At 59.9% G+C, this 24,331-nt stretch overlaps 1 protein-coding gene across 10 annotated transcripts in view; it reads left to right on the top strand.

The window, feature by feature from the left end:
- Window positions 1-8,566: 8,566 nt before the first annotated feature.
- MPRIP (myosin phosphatase Rho interacting protein) overlaps window positions 8,567-24,331 on the top strand; it is an 88,506-nt gene continuing 72,741 nt past the window's right edge. For 8 of the 10 annotated variants that reach the window (XM_054842422.1, XM_054842419.1, XM_054842421.1 and 5 more), the window contains exons 1-3: window positions 8,567-9,162; window positions 20,124-20,201; window positions 22,003-22,068. In XM_054842422.1, coding sequence (XP_054698397.1) covers window positions 9,043-9,162; window positions 20,124-20,201; window positions 22,003-22,068 — 264 coding nt within the window. In that variant the 5' untranslated portion in view covers window positions 8,567-9,042. The remainder of the gene's footprint in view (window positions 9,163-20,123; window positions 20,202-22,002; window positions 22,069-24,331) is intronic. The other 2 variants (XM_054842423.1, XM_054842424.1) reach the window with 1 other exon arrangement.

The following is a 24,331-nucleotide window of genomic DNA, read 5'->3' as shown; positions in this document are numbered from 1 at the left end:
GCGGAGGCGCACGAGGCATTAACGACACAGCAACACAGCTTGGCTTTCACAGAAGGAAAGAGCTACCTCTGCACTGCTGGCAGCCTCCAGGAGCAGAGCTGTATTTTTATTTCTAGATCTCACCTCACCCTGCAAGTAGAATGGGCTCGCTCAGCAAACCTGCAGAGGAGCAGCCAGGCGGCACCCCCAGGGCTGCCTCAGAGGTGGGGTTCAGACCGCACTGTGCTGCCGAGAGCATCTGCCCTCACTTAGCCGGGAGCGGGCTGCCATCGCCGCCACAACTGTCCTGGTGCCTCCGACCGGCAAAATACCCCGGGAAATCTGCCCGGTGGCACGATACCAGGGAGCATCTATACCGGACTGCGCGGTTCCCAGTTTCCCCCCTTCCCACTGCAGTACATTCATTTCTGGAGGTTTCTCCCCCTTTCTGGCAGAGGTGCCGGGCAGGGCTGTGCCGTGGCTGTGGCCAGGCTGCCAGGAAGGGGCGAGGGGCGCGGGGGGCACGGCGGGACAGTGACTCAGCTCAGCCCGGCGGGACCTTTCTGCAGAAGCAGCTGAAGGGGGAAGGAAGAAGCAATACCTGTTACTTTCTATAAACATCAGCAGGATGGCGTCAAGGTTTTTTCCGTTCAGTTCAAAAACTCCTACTTTGTGCTTAGCATGGTGATCTGCAACCGAGAGAGACCAAAAGGCCGCTTGCAGGGTGTAACGCTCTGTGTCCATTGCAGGGACGTCGGAGGCTGAACCCGCTCACAGGGAACAAAGCCCAAAGCAGAGAACCCCAGCACCTCCTGGCTGCCCAGCACTGCAGCAGCTGGATGTGGCCCATCACGTCCCAACTCCTGCAGGAGGGAGGGAATCGGTGTCGGCACCATCCGATGGACCACGGGGCTTCGAGCGAGTACTGGGAGAGGAGGCACACCATGGCCACGGGGACACTGCAGCAGCGATGCTGTGCCGCGTGTCGTGGCTCGGCGTGTGCATCTGACACTAAGGACGGGATCACTGCCGGGCTTGAGTCTCCCACTGGGAAGACCTGTGGAGGGGCCCGGGAGGGAGCAGGAAGGCAGAGGCCTGGCTGGGAGGGGGGCTGCATGGTGAAAGGGCTTGGGGGGAAAAGGCACCTTTGAGTGCACGTAGCTGTTGGCCGTCCATGCACAGACTCGTCCCACGAGCGCTGTGCCCCGGGCAGACGGCAGAGCCTGCGGCCCGTTCACCCGCAGAGCTACAGCTGACGGTCAAGGAACTCACGATTCTGGCATTGCCTGTGCTGCTCGAGCGTGGCCGAGCATGGCCCTGGAGCCATGGCCCCAGCCCTGCCCTCTGGCTCTCGGGGTTTTGCAGGGGAAACCTGCCTCTGTAAATAGCAGCATGAGACTCGCAGTTTCCACCCTGGTGCGTCCTCAAGAGGGAAGTGAGAAGCACTTGGGGGTGGTTTGTCCCTCCTCGCTGAGCAGAGATCAGGCAGTGTGATTTCAGCTTTAAAATTCTCGGTGTATGGTGTGACCGGTGCCCCGGCAGCCTGACCCTCTGTGCCCCGAGCAGCATCACGCCCTCCCACAGCTGCCAAGGACGGTGTGAGGCTCTTAAGCACACTCAAACATGGTCCCCTGTGAGCTGCCGTCTCACAGCCAAGGCGGTGGCTGCCAGCCTGCCCTGCCTGGAGTCATCCTCGTGCTCTGGGACACAGGCAGGGATCAGGCAGCAGCCGCCAGCACCCTGTTCTGGGTTCCTGGATTAAACCCTTCCTTTATGGTGTGCCACTGGTGGGAGAGCATTGATCAGCAGTTCCCCACGCAGTCTCCCAGCGTGGTGCATCGCTCTGCATCCCTTTGCATGGCTTTGCATCCCCCTGCGTTGTTTTGCATCCTTCAGCACCCATCTGCGTAAGGCTCCAGAGGTGCCACGGTCCGTTTGGGGTGATAGAGCCCGGTTTTGTCCCAACAATAAAATCTTTTTTTCTTCTGTGCTTTTGCCCCAGTGGAATTGCTGCAGGAAGAGCTGCAGGTAACAGGCAGACAGGGTGGATAATGTTTGGCTCTGAAAACTTTGGGGGGGATGCCTCACCTTCCCTTCGAGCAGCTTTGCTGGGATTTCTTCCTCCCAGCCTCTCCTCAGCCCGTCTGCCTTTTGCAGTCCCTGTGCTTGGGCAGGTCTGGGCCTTGGCCAAGGCATTTGCTCGCACACGTGCTCCCTTTGGGACCTGAAAAAAGGGGCTGGGGCTGGGGGAAGGGAAAGAGGAGTCATTTTGGGTTGAAACTGGCAACTGCGAGGCTGAGCACAGATGGCTCCAAGCGCGGCTGCTGAGGACTCATTTCTTTCACCATAATTCCCTGCAGACGCGTACTCTCAAATGCGTTGGGGTCAGGATGCGCCCGTCCCTTGTGCACTGCCCGGCTGTGGTCCGTGTCCTGCCACCGCTGCCGATTCCTCGTGGCAAAGCACAGAGCTGCTACGTGGCCAAAGCCACGGGGTTGCCGGTGCGCGACAGCCACCGCCGCTGCCTGGTCGTTCGGTGCGGGCAGGTGCCCGGCCAGGTCCGTGGTGGCACACGGGGTGCCTGTGCAGGACCAGCGCCCACGCGCAGCTGCAGAGCCGTGGCCGTGCCGTGGCCTTCATGTTCGTGAAGAACCACCACGCCGTGCTCACGGCCGCGTCTCGAGCAGCCCTGGCTGCCTGCCCTGCCTGCAACGCCGCAGCCCAGCCGGGAGCCGAGGGCAGCGACGGCTCAGCTTTGGGGGGGGGCGGAGAGCCCCGGGGTGCAGCTGCAGCTCCCCACTCCTGCAGCCCAGGGGTGCCCATCCTGGATGCAATGCCGGTCCGGGCGTGCTCCCGGCTGTTTGGGTGTCTCCCCAGGAGATGGCACCCTTGGCCAGCCCAGCCTGGCTCCCCGCTGCGGGTGGGTGCTCTGCCTGCCTTTGCAGCCCGGGCACCCTCCCACCGGCCGCTCCAGCCCTGCCTTCGCCCGGCCAGGTCTGTGCCAAGGAGGACGCTTCCCCGCAGCAGCCAGGCAGGCTCCTGCCCCCTCCCCGGGGCCAGCCGGGCCCCAGCGGCTCCGTTTGCACCAGCCCCTTGTGCAAGGTGGGGTTCAGTTGCCCCCCTACACCCCGCACTGCTCCATTCCTCCCTTTGCACCACAGTCTCATCCTGCCACCTCCCCACGGGGCTGCAGCAGGGCATCACCCCAAGGATGCTCAGCGCCTGCCTGTGCCCGGGCGCTGCGGCAGCGCCTGTGCCGTGGGCTCTGACCCTGAGCAGCGGCTGTGCCGGGGGGGCTGGGGGTGAGCCCTGGGGTGAGCCAGGCTCCAGAGGTGCCCATGTGCGTCATCGGGGGTGATGCTGCAAGATCCACCTTGCCAAAACCCGGCGCAGATCAGGAGAGGGAGGCATTACTGAAAACCAGGGCCGGCTCCCCAAACCCTGTAGCCAGCCAGAGAGCAAGGACAGCCGGATGGGAAAAGACCCGGTTTGGCCGAGGCCTGGCACGGAAGCGAGGATAAAACCCTATAAATGTGTAGCAAAGGGGCAGGGAAAGGAGACATCAGTGCCGGGGCTGCGTGCTGAGGTGTAACGCGTGGGTGGGAGATAAGGGAGATGAGTCAAAGAACAATCTTTGGCTGGAGCAGCTAATGGGATAACATGTTTTTAACCTGACAGCAACAACTCCCCGTCCCCACCTCTGACATCGCTGGATTTTCTCAGGACGAGAGGTGTTTTTGGCAGGACCCTCGCAGGAAGGGGCTTGCAGGCTGCTGAGGAGCTCTGCTAGTTTTTAACACTAAAAACCCTGGGGAAATTCTGGAGGGCAGCCAGCGGGAGTCTAATATTTAAAAGAGATAAAAGGGCTGACCCTGGGAATTACAGACCAGGTAGGCTGATCGCAGTCCCTGGGCAAATTATGGGCTGGGTAATTGGGGATACTGTCAGCCAAAAATTGGAAGCTAAAAATATAATTAAGGTCGTTAGCTTGGTTTCATGGATGGCAGCTCCTGTCAAGTGAGTCGGCTTTGGTTTTTGGCATGACTCTGGGCTGGCTGATAAAGCTAATTGTGTTGCTGCATTATAATGGGTTTCTCCAAAGTATTTAATTTACAGCCATGTGACATTTTCATTTGTGAAACTTGCATTATATGGAGTCAGCAGAGCAGACATCCAACGACTGCGGCTGGCAGCTCAGGGGCAGTGGCCAAGGGGGCTAGCGATGGAGGAAGCTGGAGGGACCCGGTTTTGCACAGGATAATATTTTTAACACGCTGAGGCTCATGGTGAGAGGAGGGTCGGCAGGGCAGGCAGCCGTTCCCCTCGCAGGGGGATCCGCTCTGCCAGCCCCACCAGGCAGGGTCCAGCCAAAAGGCAGGGAGGGCACGTGTGGGAACAAAAGAGCCGGATTTTCCCTCTAAAGCCCAGCGAGGTCCAATGGCAGGAAGCAGCCATGGGACGCGGTCACCGATAACCTGACAGGGAGCTTAATTAACCGTTGGCCCGATTTTAGGAGAATTGGTGTATTTGGCATCTCTGGACAAAAGGAAGTCTCTGCTTGGTGGGACATGATTTAATGCGGCTTCTGCGTGTGTGTGTGCGCGCACGTGCATCCAGCAAAGCAGAGCTGCACTGGACCATCCTCGTGGTCTTTTCCAGCCCCACGGAAGCTGCATCCTCCTCTCTGGGCTGCATTGACTGCAGTCGAGCACTGTGGATTTCCTCCAGCGGGAAACTTGGGTCCTTTTGTCTTTCCCAATGGGAAGATGGGCACTGGGTAAGGCACAGAAGCAGTGCCTGGGGCAGCCCGGGGGACTTTCCCTCCATCCGTGAGGGTGTTTTTCACCCACATCTAGATTTCTAACCTGTGGGTTTCACCCCTGTTAGACACAGGGTGGCCTGAGGGGCATCTAAGCCCCCCAAGCCAGTGGCTCCCCTGCCAGATGTTCCCCAGGGAGGGCAGCAGGGCTGAGGGCTCTGGACCCCCACACGGCTGGCTTAGCTGTCTCAAGGGGCTGCATCCAGCCCCCCACGGCTGGGACTCCACTCAGTGCAGGGCAGGGGGAGGGGAACCTTCGCAGGCGCCGCTCGGTCCCAGCCTGGATCCAGTGGGGATTCCAGGGCTTGCCAGCTTCAAACCATGAATCCTGCCCTCTCCCCTGGGCATCCATCTGTCTGGCTCCACCATAATGACGCGAAGTGGCGGCGCAGAGAGATTAAATGACTTGCCCAAGGTCCCACAGGGAGCAATGGCCACCCGGGAGGAGCACCTGGCCGTCCTGCTCCTGTCCCGGCAGCACCCGGCCCCACGGGAAAAAGAGCCGCATCGCAGCTGCAAAACGATGCACGGCCATACATCCCATGTCCGCATCCTGGTGACGTCCTCACAGGTGGAGGTGGTGGATGGTCCTGGCAGGACGTCCACACCACAACAGGGAGCGGGTGCTGCTCTCCTCTCACCGGTGGGGTTTGGTGCGAACCCTATTCTGGAGCAGGAGGGTTTTGCCGATGCCCTTCCCAGGCTGGGGCTGGTGCAGCCGGAGCCGGTGACTAACACCTCCTGGTTTGCGGCTTGTTTACCTGGCGCTGGGGCTTCGGTTTGGATTGCTGACTCACCGCAGCACCTTCCCCCTCTGCCACTGCAGCTCCCTGATGAATACTTTCCATTTTCCCATTACTTTAATTGCCCTTGTTTGAGAAAACTGCTCCAAACTGGCTCTGGGCTGATGAGACCTGTTATGCACGGCTGCCCCAACCAGGCATCCCCATGGCTGGGGCAATGGGGGGACAGCGGGGTGGGACACCCACCTCCGTGGCACACATGGGGGACTGTGGCCATGCCAGGGCCCGGGGCGCGCGGGGAGAAACGTTGGCAGTGAGTTTTCAGTGGTCCCGCCGGCTGCACACGTTGAACGCGGCACACGGGCGGCCGGTGGTGCACGGATGCCGGCTCCGGCGCAGCTGAATGCAGCTCGACAGGTTTGCAGAGAGGCCTGTCCCGTTCGGCTGGATTTTTGGAGAGGCTGGAGCCAGTCCCGGCACCAGCTGCTTCCCGCGAGGTGCTGCTGGCTCCGGTGGGGCCGTGCGTGGCGCCAGGTCGTGGCCCCAAGTCATGGTGCAGCTTGGCCACGTCTCGGGGCAGGCACAGCCTGCGGCGTGGGAGACGCCAGCCCCGGCTCCGTGCTCTGTGCCAACGCTGTGCCCTTTCTTTGGGGACAGTGCCCTGCGGTGCCAGGGAAAAAGCAGCCCCTTCACTTCTGGAGGGACCTTCCAGCCTGTGGGGTCCCTGTCCCATCTCTGTGCACATCAATGGGGGGAGACACACGGGCCAGCCCTGTCCCCCTCTCCCCCAGCTCCCCCCCAAGCCCTTTCAGAGGTGTGTCACCCTGCTCGTCCCAGCCTCAGTTGGGCTGCGCTGGAGGATGCTGTGTGCTGGAGACCTCATGTTGGCTGTGGGGGCTCACGGGGAGCCCCGAGGAGGTGGCAAAGAGCTGGGGACCATGGGGACAGCACATAGAGGTGCTCGGGAGATGCAGAGGGGTGTTTTGATGGGAAAAGAATGCGGGGCATCTCTGGGACCCGTGGGATGCAGGGCACGCCAGGTCCTCAGCAAGGGATGTGGCAGGGAATAATCCAAAAACATCAGGGATGGAGAGATAGAGAAGAGGAGGATCAGGGCAGGATAAAAGCTGCTTGGGAAAACTGTCTGCCCTCCTCTGAAGTGCAGGCATTCTGCAGTCATGTGCCAGGTGAACCCTGGACCTACAGCAAGGGCATCAGGGTCTGTAAGTCCTGGAGGGAAAAAATCCTCCCTCTCTGGGGACCGGCCATGCTGCTTTTACAGCTTTAGGGTCAAGGGAAAAACAAGAAGATTCACCCAAATCAGTGATGGGGGCGGGGGGCTGGTGGCCACCCCTCAGCCTGCACATCCCTCCCGGGAGCATTGTATGGACTTGGGGCTGCCCGGTAGCTGGCGCGGGGCCGGGTGAGGGTGCAGCCGTGCCACGGGTGCAGGAGCGGGGTCAGCCCTGCAGCTCCGCTGTCCCGTCCTTGTGCTGTGCGTGCTGCGAGAGGCGATGGCAGGAGGGAGAGAGATGATTAAAGCAGCCTTTGATGAAACAAAAATTAATAAACAAGCAGGCAATTGTGCTGGTCTTTATTTACTCCAGGATGACAGCTCGGAGCCGGCGAGGCGAGGCCGCCGAGGCCAGGCCCCACATCAAACAGTGGGGCAGTGGCGGGTGCAAGGGGACCACGCCACCGCCCCTTCGACGGGTTTTTCCTGGTCCCAACAAACCCGGGAAGGTCGGCATGGCTGTTCCTAATAGCAGGGCCCCATCCCATGCTGGCGGGGGATATTGGGGTGAGCCGGAGACGCTGTGTGTGGGACGTGCCGGGCTGGGGTGCGTTTTGGAGGTGCTATTTGGCACGTTCGCCCCGTCCCCCTCCTTTGTGTCCGGTGTTCCCACATCTCTCCTGCCCCGGTGATGCTCTACAGGCACGGAGGTCCCTGCTCTGTCCCTTATCTGGTGCAGAATTAGGGCTGGGAGAGTAAAACCAGACCCAGCGTGTGCCTGCGGGTCAGTCCCTTGGCCAACCCCCGGTGCAGAGCCGGGAGGCCAAACCTGCACCCTCACCCGGGTCCTTATCGCCTGGTCGGGTGTATTTACCTGCCGGTGCTGCCGTTTCCACTGGATAAAAATGCACTGGACAAACAGAGGAGTTCCCCACCGGCCCCGGGGCAGTGGCACCCCTGTCCCTGCTTTGTCCCAGTGGGTCCCCAGCACCGCAGGTTGCACAGCTGCAGAAGGGGCACAAGGCTGCTTTGCGCCCCCCCCCCCAACGAATTTGGGTGTCCAAGAGGGTGATGAACCCCCCCCAGGGTCGGGGCTGTGGGGACAGGGTTAATGGGGGCAGTGCCTTTGCTGCAGGGGTTTGGCACCCCAGGTCTGTGCCACCCCAGGGCCACGGCACCATGCACTGCCCCAGCGTGGGGGCAGCGGTGTGGGCTGGCACCCGGGGGGGGCTGCACCCCGGGGCACCCTTCTGCTGGGGGGGGGGGGGGAGCCGGCTGTGGGGATGCAAACCCCATGTGTTGCATCGTGTGTCCCCACTGGTGGGTGGCCAGGAGGGTCCCGGGCCGTGCATGTGGCTGTACAGTGGGGAGGGGTGTCAACGCACAATGGGGGGACGACCCTGTGTATGGGGGGGCCTGTGCACAACGCGGGGGTCCGTGCGTGCTGTGGGAGACAAGTTGGTACACAACGTGGGAGGGGCCGTGCGTGGGTGAGGTCAGTGCAAGGGGTGGGGGGGCCGTGCAGGGTGTGGGGGGCCGTGCACGGCAGGGCTGTGCGGCAAAGCGCCGAGGGCAGAGTGCGGGGGGCCCCACGCAACCCCTCCCGCGGGGGCCGTGCCGGGCCGGGCCGAGCCGAGCCGGGCCGAGCCGAGCCGAGCCGGCCCCGCCCCGCCCCGCCCCCAGCTGTCACCACGCCCTCCCCTCTCCTTGCATCCCATTGGCCAGAGAGGCCTTTTGTTAGCGGCGGATGCCCGCCTCTTATTGGCGGGTGGGGGTGTCCATCCGCGCCGGGGGTCCGCCCCATCTTCCGCCTGGCTCCGCGAGCTGGAAACTTTGCGGGCAGCGCAGTCGGCAGCGCCGGGCACCCAGCGTCGGGCACCCAGCACCCAGCGCCGCACCGGAGCCGGCGGGGCCCCGCACCGCGCCGCCGGGCATCGCCCAGCTCAGCCCAGCCCAGCCCCGCAGGGCGGGGGCACCGCGGCCCTTGCGCGCCCTTCGGCGCCGCCCGGCCATGCGCGCCCGCTGAGCCGCAGCGGAGGTGGCCGCCTTTCAGTTTGCTCCCGTCCCCGGTTTTAATTTTATCTATTTATTGGGGTTTTGTGGTTTTTGTGTTTTTTGGGGGGTTTTTTGACGCTCCCCGCGCTCCGCAGGCGCCAGGCGGAGGCCGCGGCCCGCGGTGAGGGCGGGCGCGGGGCGGCGATGGGCGCGGCGGCGGGCGGGCGCTCCGCGGGGCGCTGAGCGGGCGCGCAGCGGGCGCGGGTCGCGCCATGGCCGCCAAGGACAACCCCTGCAGGAAGTTCCAGGCCAACATCTTCAACAAGAGCAAGTGCCAGAACTGCTTCAAGCCCCGCGAGTCCCACCTGCTCAATGACGAGGACCTCAACCAGGTGGGACTTTACCCCCAAAACCCACTGTTTTCTCCCCACAATCCGCCCCGGGGCCCCGCCCCCACACGTCCGGCCCCAGGGTGCCCTGGGTCCCCGTGGGGTGTTTCCTGGCCCCGTGGGTAGCCTTGGGTCCCGTGGGTGCCTGATGGCCCCACGGGTACCTCGGGGTCAGCTGGGTAGCTCAGGGTCCCACGAGTGCCCCCATGGATAGCCCAGGATCCTGTGGATAGTGCAGGGTCCCATGGATGTGCTGTAGGGTCCCACAGGTAGCACAAGGTCCCACGGGTGCTTGCTGGCCCCACGGTTAGCATGGGTTCCCTTGGGATCTCCAGGGGTCCCACGGGGTGCCTGCTGGTCACATAGGTATTGTAGGGCTTTGTGGGTGCCTGCTGCTCCCGTGGGTAGTGTGGGCTGTCAGGGGTGGTGTGGGGTCCCGCGGGGTGCCTGCTGACCCCGCACAGAGACCCACAGGTATCTGTGAATCCCATGAGGTGTTCAGGAGCCCCATGGGTGCTCCCTGGTGCCGTTAGGGTGTCTAGGGGCCCCATGGGGTGCCTGCTGACCCCACAGATATGTCCCACGGGACACCCTGCATCCCCACAGTGCCTGCTGCTCCCTTAGGCCATGGCCCACCCAGTGTCTCCTCCCCTGGCGCCTCACCCCTTTCCTGAGGCTGTTTGGGGACCAGCACCTGCTCTTGGGGTGGTCCCAGCACCTCTTGGGGTGTATGGCAGCAGGTGGGGAGTATCCTGTGAGCTCCGTTGGAAGATCTCGAAAGTCCTGGGAAAAACTTGGCTGCAAACAAGACGTTGTCGCCTCCTGGATGTGCCAGACATGGCCCTGGACCCCCCACCCTCGGCCCCCCCACCATACAGCCCCTCGCTTTTCCGGGAGGATGGGAAGGCAACCTCTGTCCCTTCCCGGTGAGGGCCCAGCGTGGGCAGGCTGGGGGGCTGCCATGGCTGGGCCTTCCTCCTCCTCCCCTTCCTCCCAGGCCTGACGCAGGCCTGGAGGCCCTTGCACCCGCATCGGGGTGTGTTGTGGGGTGTGGGGGCCCGTCTGTGGTGTGGGGGTGTGGGGAGCAGGGCCGCCCTCCCTCCTCCCACACCTTTCTGGGCCAGGGCTGACATCCCCGCTCCCGATCCTATTATGGCAATGAGATCAGACATATTGCTGCGCTCGCTGGGGGGGCGGGGGGGCATAATGAAATCTGAGGGCTAATATGGAAAAAATGTAACTGGAAAAAATGCCGTGGTGTGTGCGGGAAGGGGCGGGCGGTGGGGAGCGTCGCGGCCGTGCCCAGACAAAGGAGCCGTCCCGGAGGGGGCTTGGGAAGAGCCCCCTGCTCCTGGCCGGCCCCTTCCTGCTGTCCTGCCTGGGGTTTTGCTGCCTCCTGGGTGCAATGCTTTTTTATTTTTATTGGGGGGGCTCAAAGCATTGCACGCTGCCGCCGGTAATGCCTGTCTCCCCTGCCGTGGGGGGCCTGCTGCCCTCCCTGGGGACCAAGGGCCCAGAGCTGTGTTTCAGGCAGCCCCTTGTTTGCTTTGTTCCCGTAGGGGTGGCGGGTGGCCCCGGGGGGCTATTGCTGCGGTTGGCTCCTGTGGGGATGGGGTCGGCCCCGTGGCCAGATCCAGGCCCCACATGGGGACTCGGGTTGGGAAAACGGCACAATCCTGCTCGGCTTTTCCTTTGCAGCTTGGGTGAAGTAATCCCACTTCCCAGATAAGATGGTGGCTCTGGTAACGTGTGATGCATGCACGTACCCTCCCACCCTGCTGTGCAGCCCCCCCATGCTGAGGAGCCCCCGGCTGCTGCCAGCCCAGCACTTCCCCACCAGCCTGCCCACCTCTCCTCCGAATTCATGCCCCTTGTCAGAGGAGGAGGAGGCAGCTCCGCGCTGCAGAGAGGAGCCTGGCTGGATGTGGGGGTGTGCTCGCTCCGAAGCACGCCCAGGAATAACGGTTCATTTAACAGCTCTGAATTTTCTTGCCTTTTAATTTTATTGTTTTTTAAGCTTGGTTTGGGTAGGGGGGATCGCAGACTGTGGCGTGGGGGCTCTGTACTCAGCGTGTCCTGCTCATCCCATGGACAGGGACTGTGTTGGTGATTATCTAGAGTCAGGCTAGAAAAGTCTTTTTGAGTCATCTGACCTTTCTACTTGGCTTGCAGGAAAGGTGAAGGTACTTCACGCTTACGCACTCATGTCTTTTTTGGATTTTTATTCTATAAAAATACCTGTGTGAGTGTTAGGAGCTGCCCCTCCTGCTTTCTGGGGTGCTCCAGGGTGCTGGAGCCGCTTGGGGCAGAGACCAGTGTGTGTTTGCAGAGTCACAAATAATTAGTGGTAGCAGTGGGTTCCCATTGTACTTGGGAACTGAATTAGGAATGGGGCTGGGAGTGGGGAATCCAGCCCCAAACGTCAGGATTAATGAGCTCGAGCTCTCTAATAATAATCGGACTTAGCGCTTCCAACTTCAAAGGGCTGCGCGGACGCTAAGTCCCTAATCCCGGGAGCGCTGTGTTCACGAGTTGTTTTTGTGCGTGGCTGTGCTGCTGGCTGGAGGTTGGTGTGACTTGGGGTGGGTACGTGTGGTCCCACCACCCATTGGAGCCTTGGCCATTCCCCCAGGGCCGCAGGCGGGAGGTGATGTGCCCTTGACCTCCCCCCCACCCCCCCCCCACCCCACCCCACCTGTGTTTGATCTTCTGGGGCACCCACATGGCATGGGAAAACTGGGTCAGTCACTGTGTCTGCTCCCCCCTTGGGAAAATCTGTTGCTGTGGATCTGCTCTGATGAATGCGGGCCCTGGCGTGGGCGCTCAGAACTCTGCCATCCTGTGTGGCAGCAGGATCTGGCCCGTGCTCCCTGGTGGGCATGGTGCTGTTGATGGCTCTGTTCCGGCTGCTCCACCCACCCATTGCCAGCTCCCCTTGTGCTGCCTGTTTCCTGGCAAGGGAGAAACTCCCTTTTCATGGGAATTCCCTCTTTCCTGACAAGACAGGCCTGCACTGGCACTGCACGGTCCCTTTTAACCTGCGTACCTCCTGTGGAGGTCAGCTTCCCAGAGACTGCCCCGGGAGGGTGGATGGTTCCCAGGGACCTTCTTCCATCTCCAGGAGAAAGCTGGCCTGGGCAGAGGGGCCCTTTTCCCAGAAAGCCACCCAGGGCTCTGCGGGTGTCTCTGTGGGATCCATGCTCTCCACACCGGTCGCACTGGACCAAGCCGTGCCTGCACACGCATGCCTTTGGTTCGTAAGGAAGGTGAAGCCCCCCCACAATAGCAACAGGCTGGGAATTAACCTCAAAATTATGCTTGGCCTGAATTGGAAGAAGAGCAGAGTGTAAAGCAGTTGCTTTTAATTTTCTCCATGCATGTGCTCTCTTGGGGCATGGGGACTGGCACAGATAGAGGAATTTGAGGACATCTTTCCAGCTACCAGTGTCTTTTTTTTTTTTTCCTTTTTTTTTTTTTTTTTTTTTGGAGACTGTGGCATGGATGCCCAGAGGACCACCCGGTTAGAAAATGGAGCTTGCAAACTTTTCCCACTGCCTCCTCCCACCCTGGCCTGTGACACCCCTGCTCAGTTGCAGGGGGGGGTGGTGGTGGTGGTGATTTCCATCTCTTCTCTGTTGGACATTATCACTTTCCTACTGTTCTATACTCTGAACAGCCAACCTGCAGCAGCCCCAAGGCTGGAGAGTATCAGCGTTGGGTCGCAGGCTTGGCTTTGCTCTGCAACATTGCAGCAGTGGGGCCCCCGAGCTGGGGTCTTATCCTGGCTTTGTGTGTTGCTTGAAGGGTGGCAGGGTGAGGGATCGTGTCCTGGGCATGCTTTTGCCTCCACCCCCTGCTCCTCAGGGGAGGAAAAGCCCCCTCTTTCCTGGAAAGCAGCCCCTGTGCTTGCATTCCCTGCTCCCAGCTGCTTGTATCATGCTGCAAAAATCTGCCTGTATTTGACTAATTATTAGGACCGAACAGGGGGAGATTCTCTGCAAATGTCAAACCCGCCTCCGTCAGTGGCTGCAGCGGGCAGGGACTTGGGGGGGTGCTGCCAGAGGAGCTGGGGTTGGCAGAGTCATGGTGGCTGTCCGCTGTGGGCAGCAACCCACCCCCGGAGAGCGGTGTGCAGGCAGCGAGTACTCAGGAGGGATGTCATGTTGGGTGCTGGGGTCAGCTTTGGGTGCGCTTAACCATCCGTGTGGGCCAAGGGAAGGGGCGTGGTGGTGCCTTTGGGTGCTGGAGAACCGTCCCCTTTGCGCACTTACTGCTGTTTTTTGCATGGCGCTGCACCTTATCTGCTCTGGTACCTGAGAAGGTGATAAATTCCCTCTCCAGCGCTCTGGAGAGATGTTGCGGCTTCTTCCAGGCGCTGAGGAAGCCCCGTTGTGGGAGGTAGTTAGATACGCCTGCTCGCTGTGGGGCATGCCAGGCTTCGAGGCTGCTTGAGGAGGGGGAGCTGGTATTGCAAAGCCCGTTCCTTCCCATTCCCATTTTGCTGCTGCTTGACAAATTGCCCGTGCACACTGCAGCTGGCCTCTTCCAGCTCTTGCTCTGACTGCCCAAGCCCGAGTGCAGCCCTGGGGCCAGGGCCAGGGTATTTGCAGAAGGAGACCGGCTGTTTACACGAAGGGCGAATTCAACCTTTCCCCTTCCTGTTCCTCTGGTCGGTCGGTCACTCCCGCTGCCCACGCGACAAACTGCTTGGGCAGCTCCTTTTTTTGGGGTTTGCCGGTGCCGGTGTGCCAGGAGGGCTGTGCCTGCCAGCAGCCCCGCAGCAGCGGTGCCTCGTGCTCCTCACACCATGGGTCCGGTCTGTCTGGTCTGGTTTGGCCTCTTCCTGCATGGTGAGATGTGTTGGTGGTGAAAGCTTGGCCTGGGTGATTTGCAGCTTTGGCAGTAACCAGCTCATGCCCACAAATGTGTTTTTGCAGGAGAGTGGGAGGTGGATGGAGAGAGGGGGCTGTCCCCATGCATCCAGGGCTGTCCCCAGGAGCTGCCTGGGTCTTGGGCTGGAGAAAGCTGAACTTGGACCAAACCTGGGGGCAGCGAGCAGCTGCCTGGATGCAGGCAGAGCTGGGGGATGGAGAGCGCTTTCATGCTGGGAGCGGTTGTGGACACCCACTGGCAGCACGGTAACCTCCTGTGCTCGGGTTTGGCCCCGCTCCGTTGCCCATCACCAAGTGACATACAGTGGAAGGGAAATGCTGTACGGGCAGGGAAGCCAAGATGTAAGTGGCTTAACTGCTGAGGCTGGGCAATGTCCCTGGCCCTTGGGATTGCCTCTGGAGCGTGGGTTTGCACAGTGGTGTTTGCAGAGCCTCCTGCCGACTGGGGTCGTGGGTCTCCAGCGGTCCATGCAGCATCCTGCTGGGAGCACGCAAAATGTTAAGCGATGCCTGTCTCTCAGTTCCTAGAAGCCATGCTGTGGGCGGGAAAGCCTGCTTGAGTGTCGCATCCCATTCCCGCCCCAAACACCATGTCACCTTCCCCATTCCTGCCAGGTGACAGCTGCTCCGACTCACCCATCAACGATCTTTTCTTGTGCTCCAAGGTGTGCAAAACTGAGAGCAGAGTGGAGCTGAAACTGCCCAGATTTCCTCTTTTGAGGTTGCAACCACAGCATTTGCAGTGACTTTCCCCTTGAGCTGTGCCAGAAACTGGTCCCTGCCTCTAGGGAGCCCTGAGCGATTTGGGAGTTGACACACAGCGGACAGTGATCTTGCTGTCTCTGCTCTGGGACTGTGGTCTCCTGTGGGTCCAGCTGAGAGCTGTGACCCTGTTACTGAGTACCCAGAGATGCATGCAGGAAGCAGCAGGCGCTGCTGTTGCTGCTTTGAGAGGCCCCTGCGGTGAATATTGTGACTAAACCCATAAAGGTGGTGGGATGGGAGCTGTCGTGGGTTCACCCATGGCCTGGGTCAGGCTGAGGCTGTTGTTTTCTAGCAGGGCTGCTGGAAGTCCCAGCACAGCTTCCCCAGTGCACAGGGCTCCCTGCATTCAGCGTTGGGGGCAGAGACTACAGCTCCGCTGCAATGGTCCATTTTTTTTCCCCTTCCCGCTCAGTTGCCAAGCCTGAACAAAACAAGCCCTGCCTCCACCCGAGACAGGCTGATTACGTCTGCCGGCAGCCTAAACAGATTATCCCTCCCACCACGCGCTCAGCGCCAGGAGTCTTTCCCGACGATGGATTTGGACTTCCCTCGGAGCATGTTGGGGTGGGTGGGGACGGACTGGCTGCAGGGGCATCCCCAGCCCGCCTGGGCGTCCCGGCACCACAATGAGGATGTGGTTGCGCTGCCACAGGGCTTAGTCCGAACCCTAAAAGGAGATGTGGATGTCAGCAAAGCTCTCCCATTCCACCTTGTGCAATGAGCTCCTACGGGCACCGTGTGGCTCTGCTTGGTGCTGCTCAGCAGCCTGCTTGGCTGGCTGGTTTGTATGGGAGAGGGAAGAGGTGAAGATACCGCCGACAAACTGCAGGCATGAAAGCCTGTCCAGCGGGCATGCTGGTTGGTGTCACAGCCCACCTCCGGCCCTGTGTCCTGGTGTTCCGTGGACTGTCAGGCTCCTGTGACCTGTCCTGCCTGCTGGAAGCAGGTGACTGTGCCCTCTCTGCCCTGCAGCCCTGGGGATGTGCAGTGATTCCTGTAGTACCCTGGGCTTTGGGAAATGCTGAGTGGCTCTGCATGTCCTTCAAGCCCAGTCTCCTGGCTGGTGGGAATCACATTCCCAGTGCTGGTGGAGCTGGGTGGGGTGGTTTGTCGGTGCCTGGGCAGCATCAGCACAGCAGCTTGACAGCTTTGTGTAAACTGAGCTGGGGCCGCTTCCTTCTCCGCTTCCTCCCACCCGCCGTGCTGCCAGCGCCAGCCCGGGGCCCTGGGCTGGAGGCAGCGTCCTCCCCTTGATGCAGTGCAGGCCCACAGGCCGAGGGGATGGATATAGTGGCCAGGGCAGCGACCTGAGAGGCAGGTGAGGGGCTGCAGAGCACCCACAGCACAGCTCCGGTGGCAGGCCCTAAAGCAGGGCAGGGCTGGATCAGAGGCGGGATGGGATACCTGGGCGTTCCCAGAGGTGCGACAGGAAGTGGAGTGGTGACGCGGGGGCGTTTCTGCCTGAGTCAGCCTCCCCCAGTCCCACAGGACAGAACCAGGCACTGTGGGGCTCCAACCCAGCCGCACCTCCCATGCGGCGGTACCCCTGGAAGGCACTGTGACTATAGCACTTTTTTTGGGTGGTGAGGCACCTGCAGATCTCTTCTGGGGCGGTGAGGCTGCGACTTCGGCACCTCCTGGCCAAGGTCGTTGCGGGTGGTTGGCTTCGTCACCACGAGCCCTGCCGGAGGAACCGGCTCTGGTCTTCCTGCCTGCCCTGCGAGCGTAGGCCCACCCCAGACGTGGATGCATCGCACTGCCAGCAGCTGCCCTCCGCTCTGCTTTCCACGTCGTTTTGTGGCTCACCCTTCAGCCAGGTATCGTCTGGATAAAAGCAAAGCCGCCCAGGGCCTGAGCATCCTGTGTGGCTGCTGCCTGCAGGGAAACTGCCCGGAGCTGCCCTTCGGACGTCGCTGGAACTCTGCGTGTCAAAGGCATCCTGGGAACCCTGGGGCTGCTCTAGTGCCGTCCCTTAATGTGTAGTTGGACGGATCTGCTTGGACAGGGGAAGTTTTTGCTCTGAGCTCTTGCTCAGTGCTGAGTGTTGCATTTTCCTCTCCTTGCTGAGCTCTTTGGAGGAAGCTGAGCTGGTGTGAAGCGACGTGTGGCTCCAGCTCCATCTTGGTACGGTAACGCTCCTCTGGACCTGCCTCCTGCAGCAGCGTCAAGCGGGTTTATTTTAAACCTTGCTTCAGCAGGGCCGCTCCAATGCAGGTGCGATGGGTTTATTTCAGACACTTTGTGCGCTAGTTCATATCCCTTTTATTTAGGCTTGTACCTCTCTGGGCATTTGCCTGGTTTTAGCAGTAGATTGTTTTGATTTGGCTTTAAAAAGCGCTGCTGAGCATTCATCTGTTGGCGGGTGGAACCAGGCTGCCCACGCCGGCTGGCTCTAATTCATACCTTTCAGCTATTTTGGTTTCAATATCTGAAATAGGATGCTTCTGCTGAAATAAGTATAGCCCACTGATGCTTTTTTATGGTGCTGGTAAAGCAATGACCATGCTAAGGGCATGTATTTCAGGTGCTTGGTGCTTTATATATGGTCACTTGAGCCAAAATTGGAGTGGTTGAGGGCAAAATAATGTCTGGTGTGGGGTTCAGTCCACACTGAGGTTAAGGCTGCTTGCTGCTGACCCTGGTAATGGTGTCCCCTGTTTGGGTTTCACAATTACTTCATCCCCAGCGTGACACTTGGATGTGCCTGCTGCCTGTCACGCTGGGGGCTGTGTGGGGCTGGGTGCTGTTGGGGTGCAGTGGGGCGCCTGGGGTGGCGTGGGACAGTCCTGCCAGGAGGGCTGCAGTGCTGTGGCTGGTGTTGGGGAGAGATTTTGCTCGTGGGTCTTTGCTGGGTTGAGCACTTGGCCATGCCCAGGGGCTGTGCTGGGGCATGGAGGATAAAACTGGGGGACAGAGGAGGGCTGAGTCCTGCAAGCAGCTTGGCTGCCCATAGTATTGCTGCCGAGGGCTCCTTGGGGTGCTGCCTTGGCGTGGGGGTACCAAGCATCCAGGATGCCGCATACTGCCTTTGCTGTCATCCTCTTTGTTCCCGGGTGGTGAAGGCCACTCGCAGTATCTTCTCAGGCACTGGAGCTGGTTGCTCAGTGCTCGCTGTCAGTGCATCTCGTGGGAGTTCGGGAAGCCCCCTTCCCTGCCGCAGTGACCTGTTGGAGGCACTTCGTGGCTCCCTGGTGGGTCACTTTTAGTTATTTATTTGCAATTTTGCTTTTCCCCTTGTAAAACAGAAGAGAAATTTGTGAAAGGCTGTTGCAAGCGGCCCTGCACAGGCCACACCGGTGGCTGCGGCCACATCCCAGCACAGCGGGGAGCAGTGGGAGCCCCCATTCCAAAGTCCTCCCCTCACGTGGGCACAAGATGCGTCACGGGCACCTTTGGGTGGGGGTGCAGGGCGTGCTGCTGGCGGGGCGCGCCGGGGAGTGGCGGAGCACAGCTCACCCTGCTGGGTGCTGGCAGCGTGGGCGGCACGGGGCTGGGCACAGAGCGGGTGCCGTGCCGGCTGGGGGGCAGCATGGGGGCCACAGGCGAGCAGGGCACCGGCACCCAGGTGAGCAGGACGGGGGGTGAAGGGGGACGAGGGACTCCTCGCCAAACCCTGGGAGGGCTGGGGGCTGCGGTGCCTGCGGGGTGCCATTCTGCGCCAGCAATGCCACTGGTGTGGGTGAGGCTTCTGCTGGTCATGCAAACAGGAGGGTGCAGGGGTACCCTGGGAGGGAGGAAAGCAACTTCCCCAAATTGGATCCTACTCCCAGTGCTCCATTTTCATTGTTTTTAATCCCCTTTAAAGAGAGGGGGAAGGAAGGAAGGTCGTCTCAAATCATGTTTTCCTAGCTGCTGGGAGAGCAACACCTAGAGCTGATACATCACTTTGTGGGGAGGAAAAAGAGATTTTGTTATTTCTTTTCACTTTATAAACAGTAAATGGGCTCCTCCAGCTCGTTTCCAGTTTGCTTACTCAGTGCTTCATGCGTTTGACAGTTTTTGGTGCATAGGCAGTTTCTTCTATTGTTTGCAGGGATTTTTCCAGAGGGGAAACTTTTTTTTTAACATTACAAAACCACAGAAACTGGCAGGAGGAATCTAGGGGAGGTACCGAATTGGAAACAGTTTTAAGCTTTAAGAAAAAAAAAAGGAAAAAGAAAAGAGTGAAAGCAACAAGATAAATAATTTCGAGAGGAGCTGGGAATGTGTGTCCTTGTCGCTGTGCGGCCGAGTTGGGGCTGGGCACGTGTGGATGTTTCATGGTGGAAAGCAGTGTCCCTGTACCCAGGGGCTCCTGAAGCTGGATCTGCCCTGGGTTTCCTCCCTCCTGTCCTGCCCTGGTGCCTCCACAGAGCTGCCTCGCCGGTGTGGCAATGCCTCGCCACTCTTGCACCAGGATTTGGCCCCAGCCCTTGCCAGGAATGGGGTTGGCTAATAGTTTGCAGCTTGACAGGCAGCAGGAGCTGCAGGACTTTGCAGGGGAGGACATGCCTGGCGTCCATGCCCATCCCATCATTCGCTGTAGCATGGGTCTGCTTTGCACCGGCTGCTTCTGCACCCACACCACTGGTGGAAAGTGCCTGGATATTTTTTTTTCCACTGATAAATGGCAGTGCTGCAAGGCATTTATTTCCGGGTATTCTTTCCCTTTCTCTTCCCGGCTGGCTGAATGAGCTGTTTTCCCTCCCGCTTGGCTCTGACCTTCCTGCGCGCTCAGCTGTGGGCTGCTGGAAGCTGCTGGTGGGGAGGAGCGGGCTGGCAGAGGCCACCCCTGCGGGGAAACGGGTGTTGGATGTGCACGGCATGGGAAGCGGCTGTGAGCTGGAGAACTGCCAGCGCTGGGTAGTTTTTCCTCTCTTAATTAACAAAAGAAAAACATCGAGTTCTCCTTTCGAGTATGCTTTTGCTTTGGAGTAGAGGCATGCTGCTGATGGCGAGAGGAAGAGCTGTCAGTGAGGACAGGCTTTGCAGCTTGGCAGTACCCGGAAGGTCGGTGCTCTTGGTGCAATGCCATGCAGAAGCAGCCGGGTTTGGTGTTTGTGGCTGGGGTTTTACCTCTCCCAAGTCCTCATCTCGGTCCCGTTTGCACACAGTGTATATAACACCACAGGTTGCCAGTAAGCATCATGTTCCCTGTGCTGGCAGGGCTGAGTTTGCCTATGGGCAGGAGCCTGAACTCGTGCAGCTGCCTTCGTGCTGGGGGCTGGTGTAATTTCCCATGGTCCCTGACCATTGATCCCCTGCAGTGCTGGTCCGCAATGAGCAAGTTTCCTGTGTGTCTGATGTTTCTCTGCTGTTTCTTTGCAGGCCAAACCCATTTATGGTGGCTGGCTGTTGCTGGCCCCGGAAGGAACGGATTTTGACAACCCTGTCCATCGCTCCCGGGTAAGTGAAGCCAAGATACCCTCTCTCTGTGCTGTGGGTGGAGGGTGGCAGGAGGAGCAGTGAGGGCCTGTCCCTGCCTGCAGAGGTGGCTGCAGCCCCGGGAGTGCTGCAGGCACCTCCATGCACCCGTCCCCTTGTGCAAACCAGGAAGCCAGGAGATGTTTTCTGCAGCAGGGCTCAAATGCTTTCTCTGGGATGCGAGGTCTTCTGTGCTGGGCAACAGGCTGGGGCACTGCAGTTTTATTGCTTGCTGCTGTTGCTTTTTGATGCCTTGATGCTGGTCTGGTTGGTCTGACACGTGCCACGCTGACAAGAAGGCACTCGGGCTGGCTGAGACCGTCAGCAAGGCACTTACGTTCCCTTTGGTGCTTGGAAACAACTACTTGATTTTCTGCAGCTCATTATGGGCATGCCCAGAGCCCTGGAGGGAGGCTGCATCCCATCCTCTAATGCAGATACCTCGGTGTCAGGCAGGTCCTGCAGCAAGGAAGGGACTGAGAGGTGATTCCTGTTTGCTGTAACTCTGCAGAGCTCTGAAGCTGAGCGTGTTGGCAGCAGAGACCCGCAGACAGAGCGGGGCATGCTCAGCTCCTGCCCAAAGGGGTTCGCTTGTGCCTTGCAGTAACAGCAGCATCATGTGGGGTTGGAGCATCCCCCGCTTTCCTGCCCTGGGCAGTGTGAGGCGCAGAAAGATGTGGCCAGGCTGACGTCCTTTCACTGGCTTGTGACGAGGACTCCCTGCCTGTCCCCAAGCTGCTCTTCCAGCAAACTTGCTGCTGAGGCCGCCAGGACAGGGCTGTCTTGTGCGTGGGAGGGATGGCAATGGTCCGTGAACCCTCTGTCACGCAGCCAAAATGCTCTCAGAGCTGCTAGTAATAAAAAAAAAATCTCTCCCGAGTGAACAAGAATTGGCTTCTGAGTTCAGCCTGGGGTATATGGGTCGTTATTTGGAGTCACAGCCAGTCGCAGGCTTGCTGGCCCACCATTGCGGGGACATGGGACTTGGGTCCCCCCTGGAGTGAAGGCTGCCTGCTAAGCTGGGGCATGCGGAGGTCCACAGGGTCCTCGGTAGTTTTGCTTGTCCCTGAGCACCTTGGACTTTGCCCAAAGGGCCGAGAAAAGCGAGATAAGAATTGCTGCACTGGGGCTATGAATCTAGGACCTTTTTTATTTCAGCCTGCTCAACCAGTTTTTGCTCTTGGCTGAAAACAACCTGGCACACACAAAAAAAGGTAATTTTCCAGCCAGATCAGTCTCCAATCTGTTTTGCTGTGTGGCTGCAGAAGCAGCAGTGCCAGTGTGGTGCCGGGGTAGGAAAGACCATCTAGGCAGTGCCACCCCTGGAGGTGTAGCCACCATCCAAATCCAGCTGATGCACTGCTGGGGACCACCTAGCATGACACCCTGTCACCCTGCAGCTGGATGAAGCCAAGGGCTGGGAGCACTTAGTTGGGAGATCCCTCTGGTGTCCTGCAGGACTTGTGTCTCTTGGAGAGCAGTGATGAGATTTGTGGGCATGCTTCAGGAGGTTTGGGGTGTGAGAGGCTGAGCAGAAATACTTCTGCAACATTCATCGCCCTTTAGGAACAGTCCCTGCAGTGTTGGGGGTGCCCCCTTCTCTTTTGGCAGCTGTGGTCCGGTGCTCAGTGACACCTGGGCATGTGCCCTGTTGTCACGAGTCCCCTGCCATGAAGGGGTTTCGGTACCTTTTCTCTGCCTCAGCGTTGTGGGGCGCAGCTCTGGTACCCCTGATGAGGCCTGTGGGCGTTGCTGTGACCTGCCTTGCTGTCTTCTCTTGCAGAAATGGCAGCGTCGGTTCTTCATCCTCTACGAGCACGGGCTGCTGCGCTACGCCCTCGACGAGATGGTAAGTGCTGCCTGGCGGAGGCACACGGCCATGTTCATTGAGGCTGTGGGGATCAGCCAGGGCCACCTTTGCTGCCCTTGGAGGAGCCTCTGGTGATGTGCCTGGTATAGTGTGGGGAGGTCTCTGCCTAACTGGCGAAGAGTTTTTCTTTGGGCTTGAATTTACAGCCAGGTTGGGTTTGCATGGGAGCTTGGTGGACGGTCAGTGGAGCATGATGGGTGTTTAGGAGGCGTGTGGGTCCCCACGTGGCTTGGGGTTGATCAGTTGCCGACATCCCGCGTCGGTGGGGTCCCCAGGGTCCCCCCCCACTCCTTTCCACCCTGCCCTGTGCCAGCTGGGGTTTGGCGGCGGTGAATTGCCTCAGCAGAGCCTGGGAAGGAGGCCCTGCCTAGCGATGCCTCTGAAAAGTAGGTCAGCTGGAATGCCTTCCCACTGCTTGCCCACCCTGTAGCCATGGCACGCCGCCGGCACTGCTCCCCTCGGTAGAACAGAGCGGGGAGACGAAAGGAAACCCATTTGCTGCAAGCTGCAAAATGGGGATGATGAGCCCAGCAGGGTCAGCCCTGCCGTGACTGCCTTGGGCTGCCGATTTATCCTCCCGGCTACAGCAAGCCTGTGGGAGGGTCCCAAGGTTGAGCATGCTGGCACAGCACGGCGGGTGCCTGTGTGTTGGGATCCGCCTGGGCGGAAGGCTCACGAAGCTGGGTGCATCGGGACGTGGGGAGTGTATGTGCACACACATGGAGCTGGGACGTGTGGGGACCTGTGTCTGTGGCGGGGAGGCTCCCTGCGAGGGCGGCATGCCTTGGTCCTCCGCCGATGCCTCCTGTGAGAGCACTGTGGGACGGGGAGACAAGGCAGCACAGCAAGTGTTGTTCAAGTTTCATGCCTTGTTTGTTTGTATTTTTTCCTGGGGTTGATCCAAGTGCCCTAAATAATTTAAATGTCTGGGGTAGGAGCGGTGGCTTTCAATACATTTTTAGTATCTCATCAACCTGGCTCTGCACTGGGCTGGTGTTTCATGTCCTACAGTGGCAGGAGAGTGGTGTGTGGCTGGATGGGATGGGGAGATGCCCTGATCCAATGAGAGGTAGAAGGACAGGAAAAATGGGGTTTAATTTTTTTTTTTTTTTTGACTTTGCATCCTTGAGAGGTTGACCTGCCCCAGGCACTGCTGCCCCTGACAGGAGCAGATGGGCAGTGCCCCAGCCCCGTGCCCTCCTCTCTGGACTCCTGTGTCACTGGGGACTGTTGCTAGAGAGCACACAGAGGATGGCGGAAGCATCCCACAGTTCTCCAGGCACTTCTTGGGCTTTTTCCCCTTGAGAAGGGTAAAAATGGAAAAAACAACAAACAAAGGGAGCATGCATGTGGGCAGCATGGGTTGACCCGTGGTGGTCCCAGGCTGAACCCCCTCCTCAGCCACTGCTGGGTCCCTGCACCCCTCCAGCCCTGCGTGCTCTGTGGGACTGCTCTGACCCAGCAGAGCACTGCCGGGATGGGGCATCATGACTGCTGTCATGGCCCTTCATGGTGCAGTGGGTCCTGCAGGAGGGCTTCGGTCCAGCCTTGTCATGGCCACAGATGGAGGAGATGGTCACAGCTCCCTCTCCTCATCAGGGTCTGACACATGGTGTAAAACATACCCTCCTGACCTTTCTGCAGAGCACATCACTGCGTGGGATCCATACTGCTGTTTGCACCGGCTCTGCTAAAGGTGTCACCTGGCCACAGTTGGGCACAGCCTCCCCTGGCCCCTTCCAGCCCGTGGCACTGGAGCATCCCCTGCCATGCTGGCTGGGCTTGGGCAGAAGGAAAAGGCTCCAAGCAGGGGGGAACAGGGGGTTTTGTTGCCGCTCAGCCCACGCAGGAGCGGGGCTGAGAGGCTGAGGGAGGACAGACGGACCATCTTCTTCCACTTGCGAGAACGTGTCCCCTCAGTGGGGCCAGTCTCGCTCCCTGCCTGCTGTGAGGCTGTGTTTACAGGGGGTCAGGTAGCTCCTGCACACCTTTTCTGCTGGTCCCTGGGAGTAACCCGTTCCCATTGCCATGCAGGTTTCTGCTCCAGCAGGACCGTGATCCCAGTACCACCAGGCTCCCAGCAAGCCCCCTTATGTCAGAACCAAGACCCCACGCAGGTGTTAGCCCTCAGCCTTTGGCTGGCCTGCACGAGGAGGGGGGACCTGTGGGGAGCAGCTGGGTGTGGTGTGTTGAGCACACTGGGGCTCAGCTGGGGTGCAGCTTTCCTGCCTGGGCAGGGACA

The sequence above is a fragment of the Grus americana genome, chromosome 15 (genome assembly GCF_028858705.1).
Source record: "Grus americana isolate bGruAme1 chromosome 15, bGruAme1.mat, whole genome shotgun sequence".
Classification (NCBI taxonomy): Eukaryota; Metazoa; Chordata; class Aves; order Gruiformes; family Gruidae; genus Grus; species Grus americana.
This window is presented reverse-complemented; position numbering and strand designations above follow the sequence as displayed.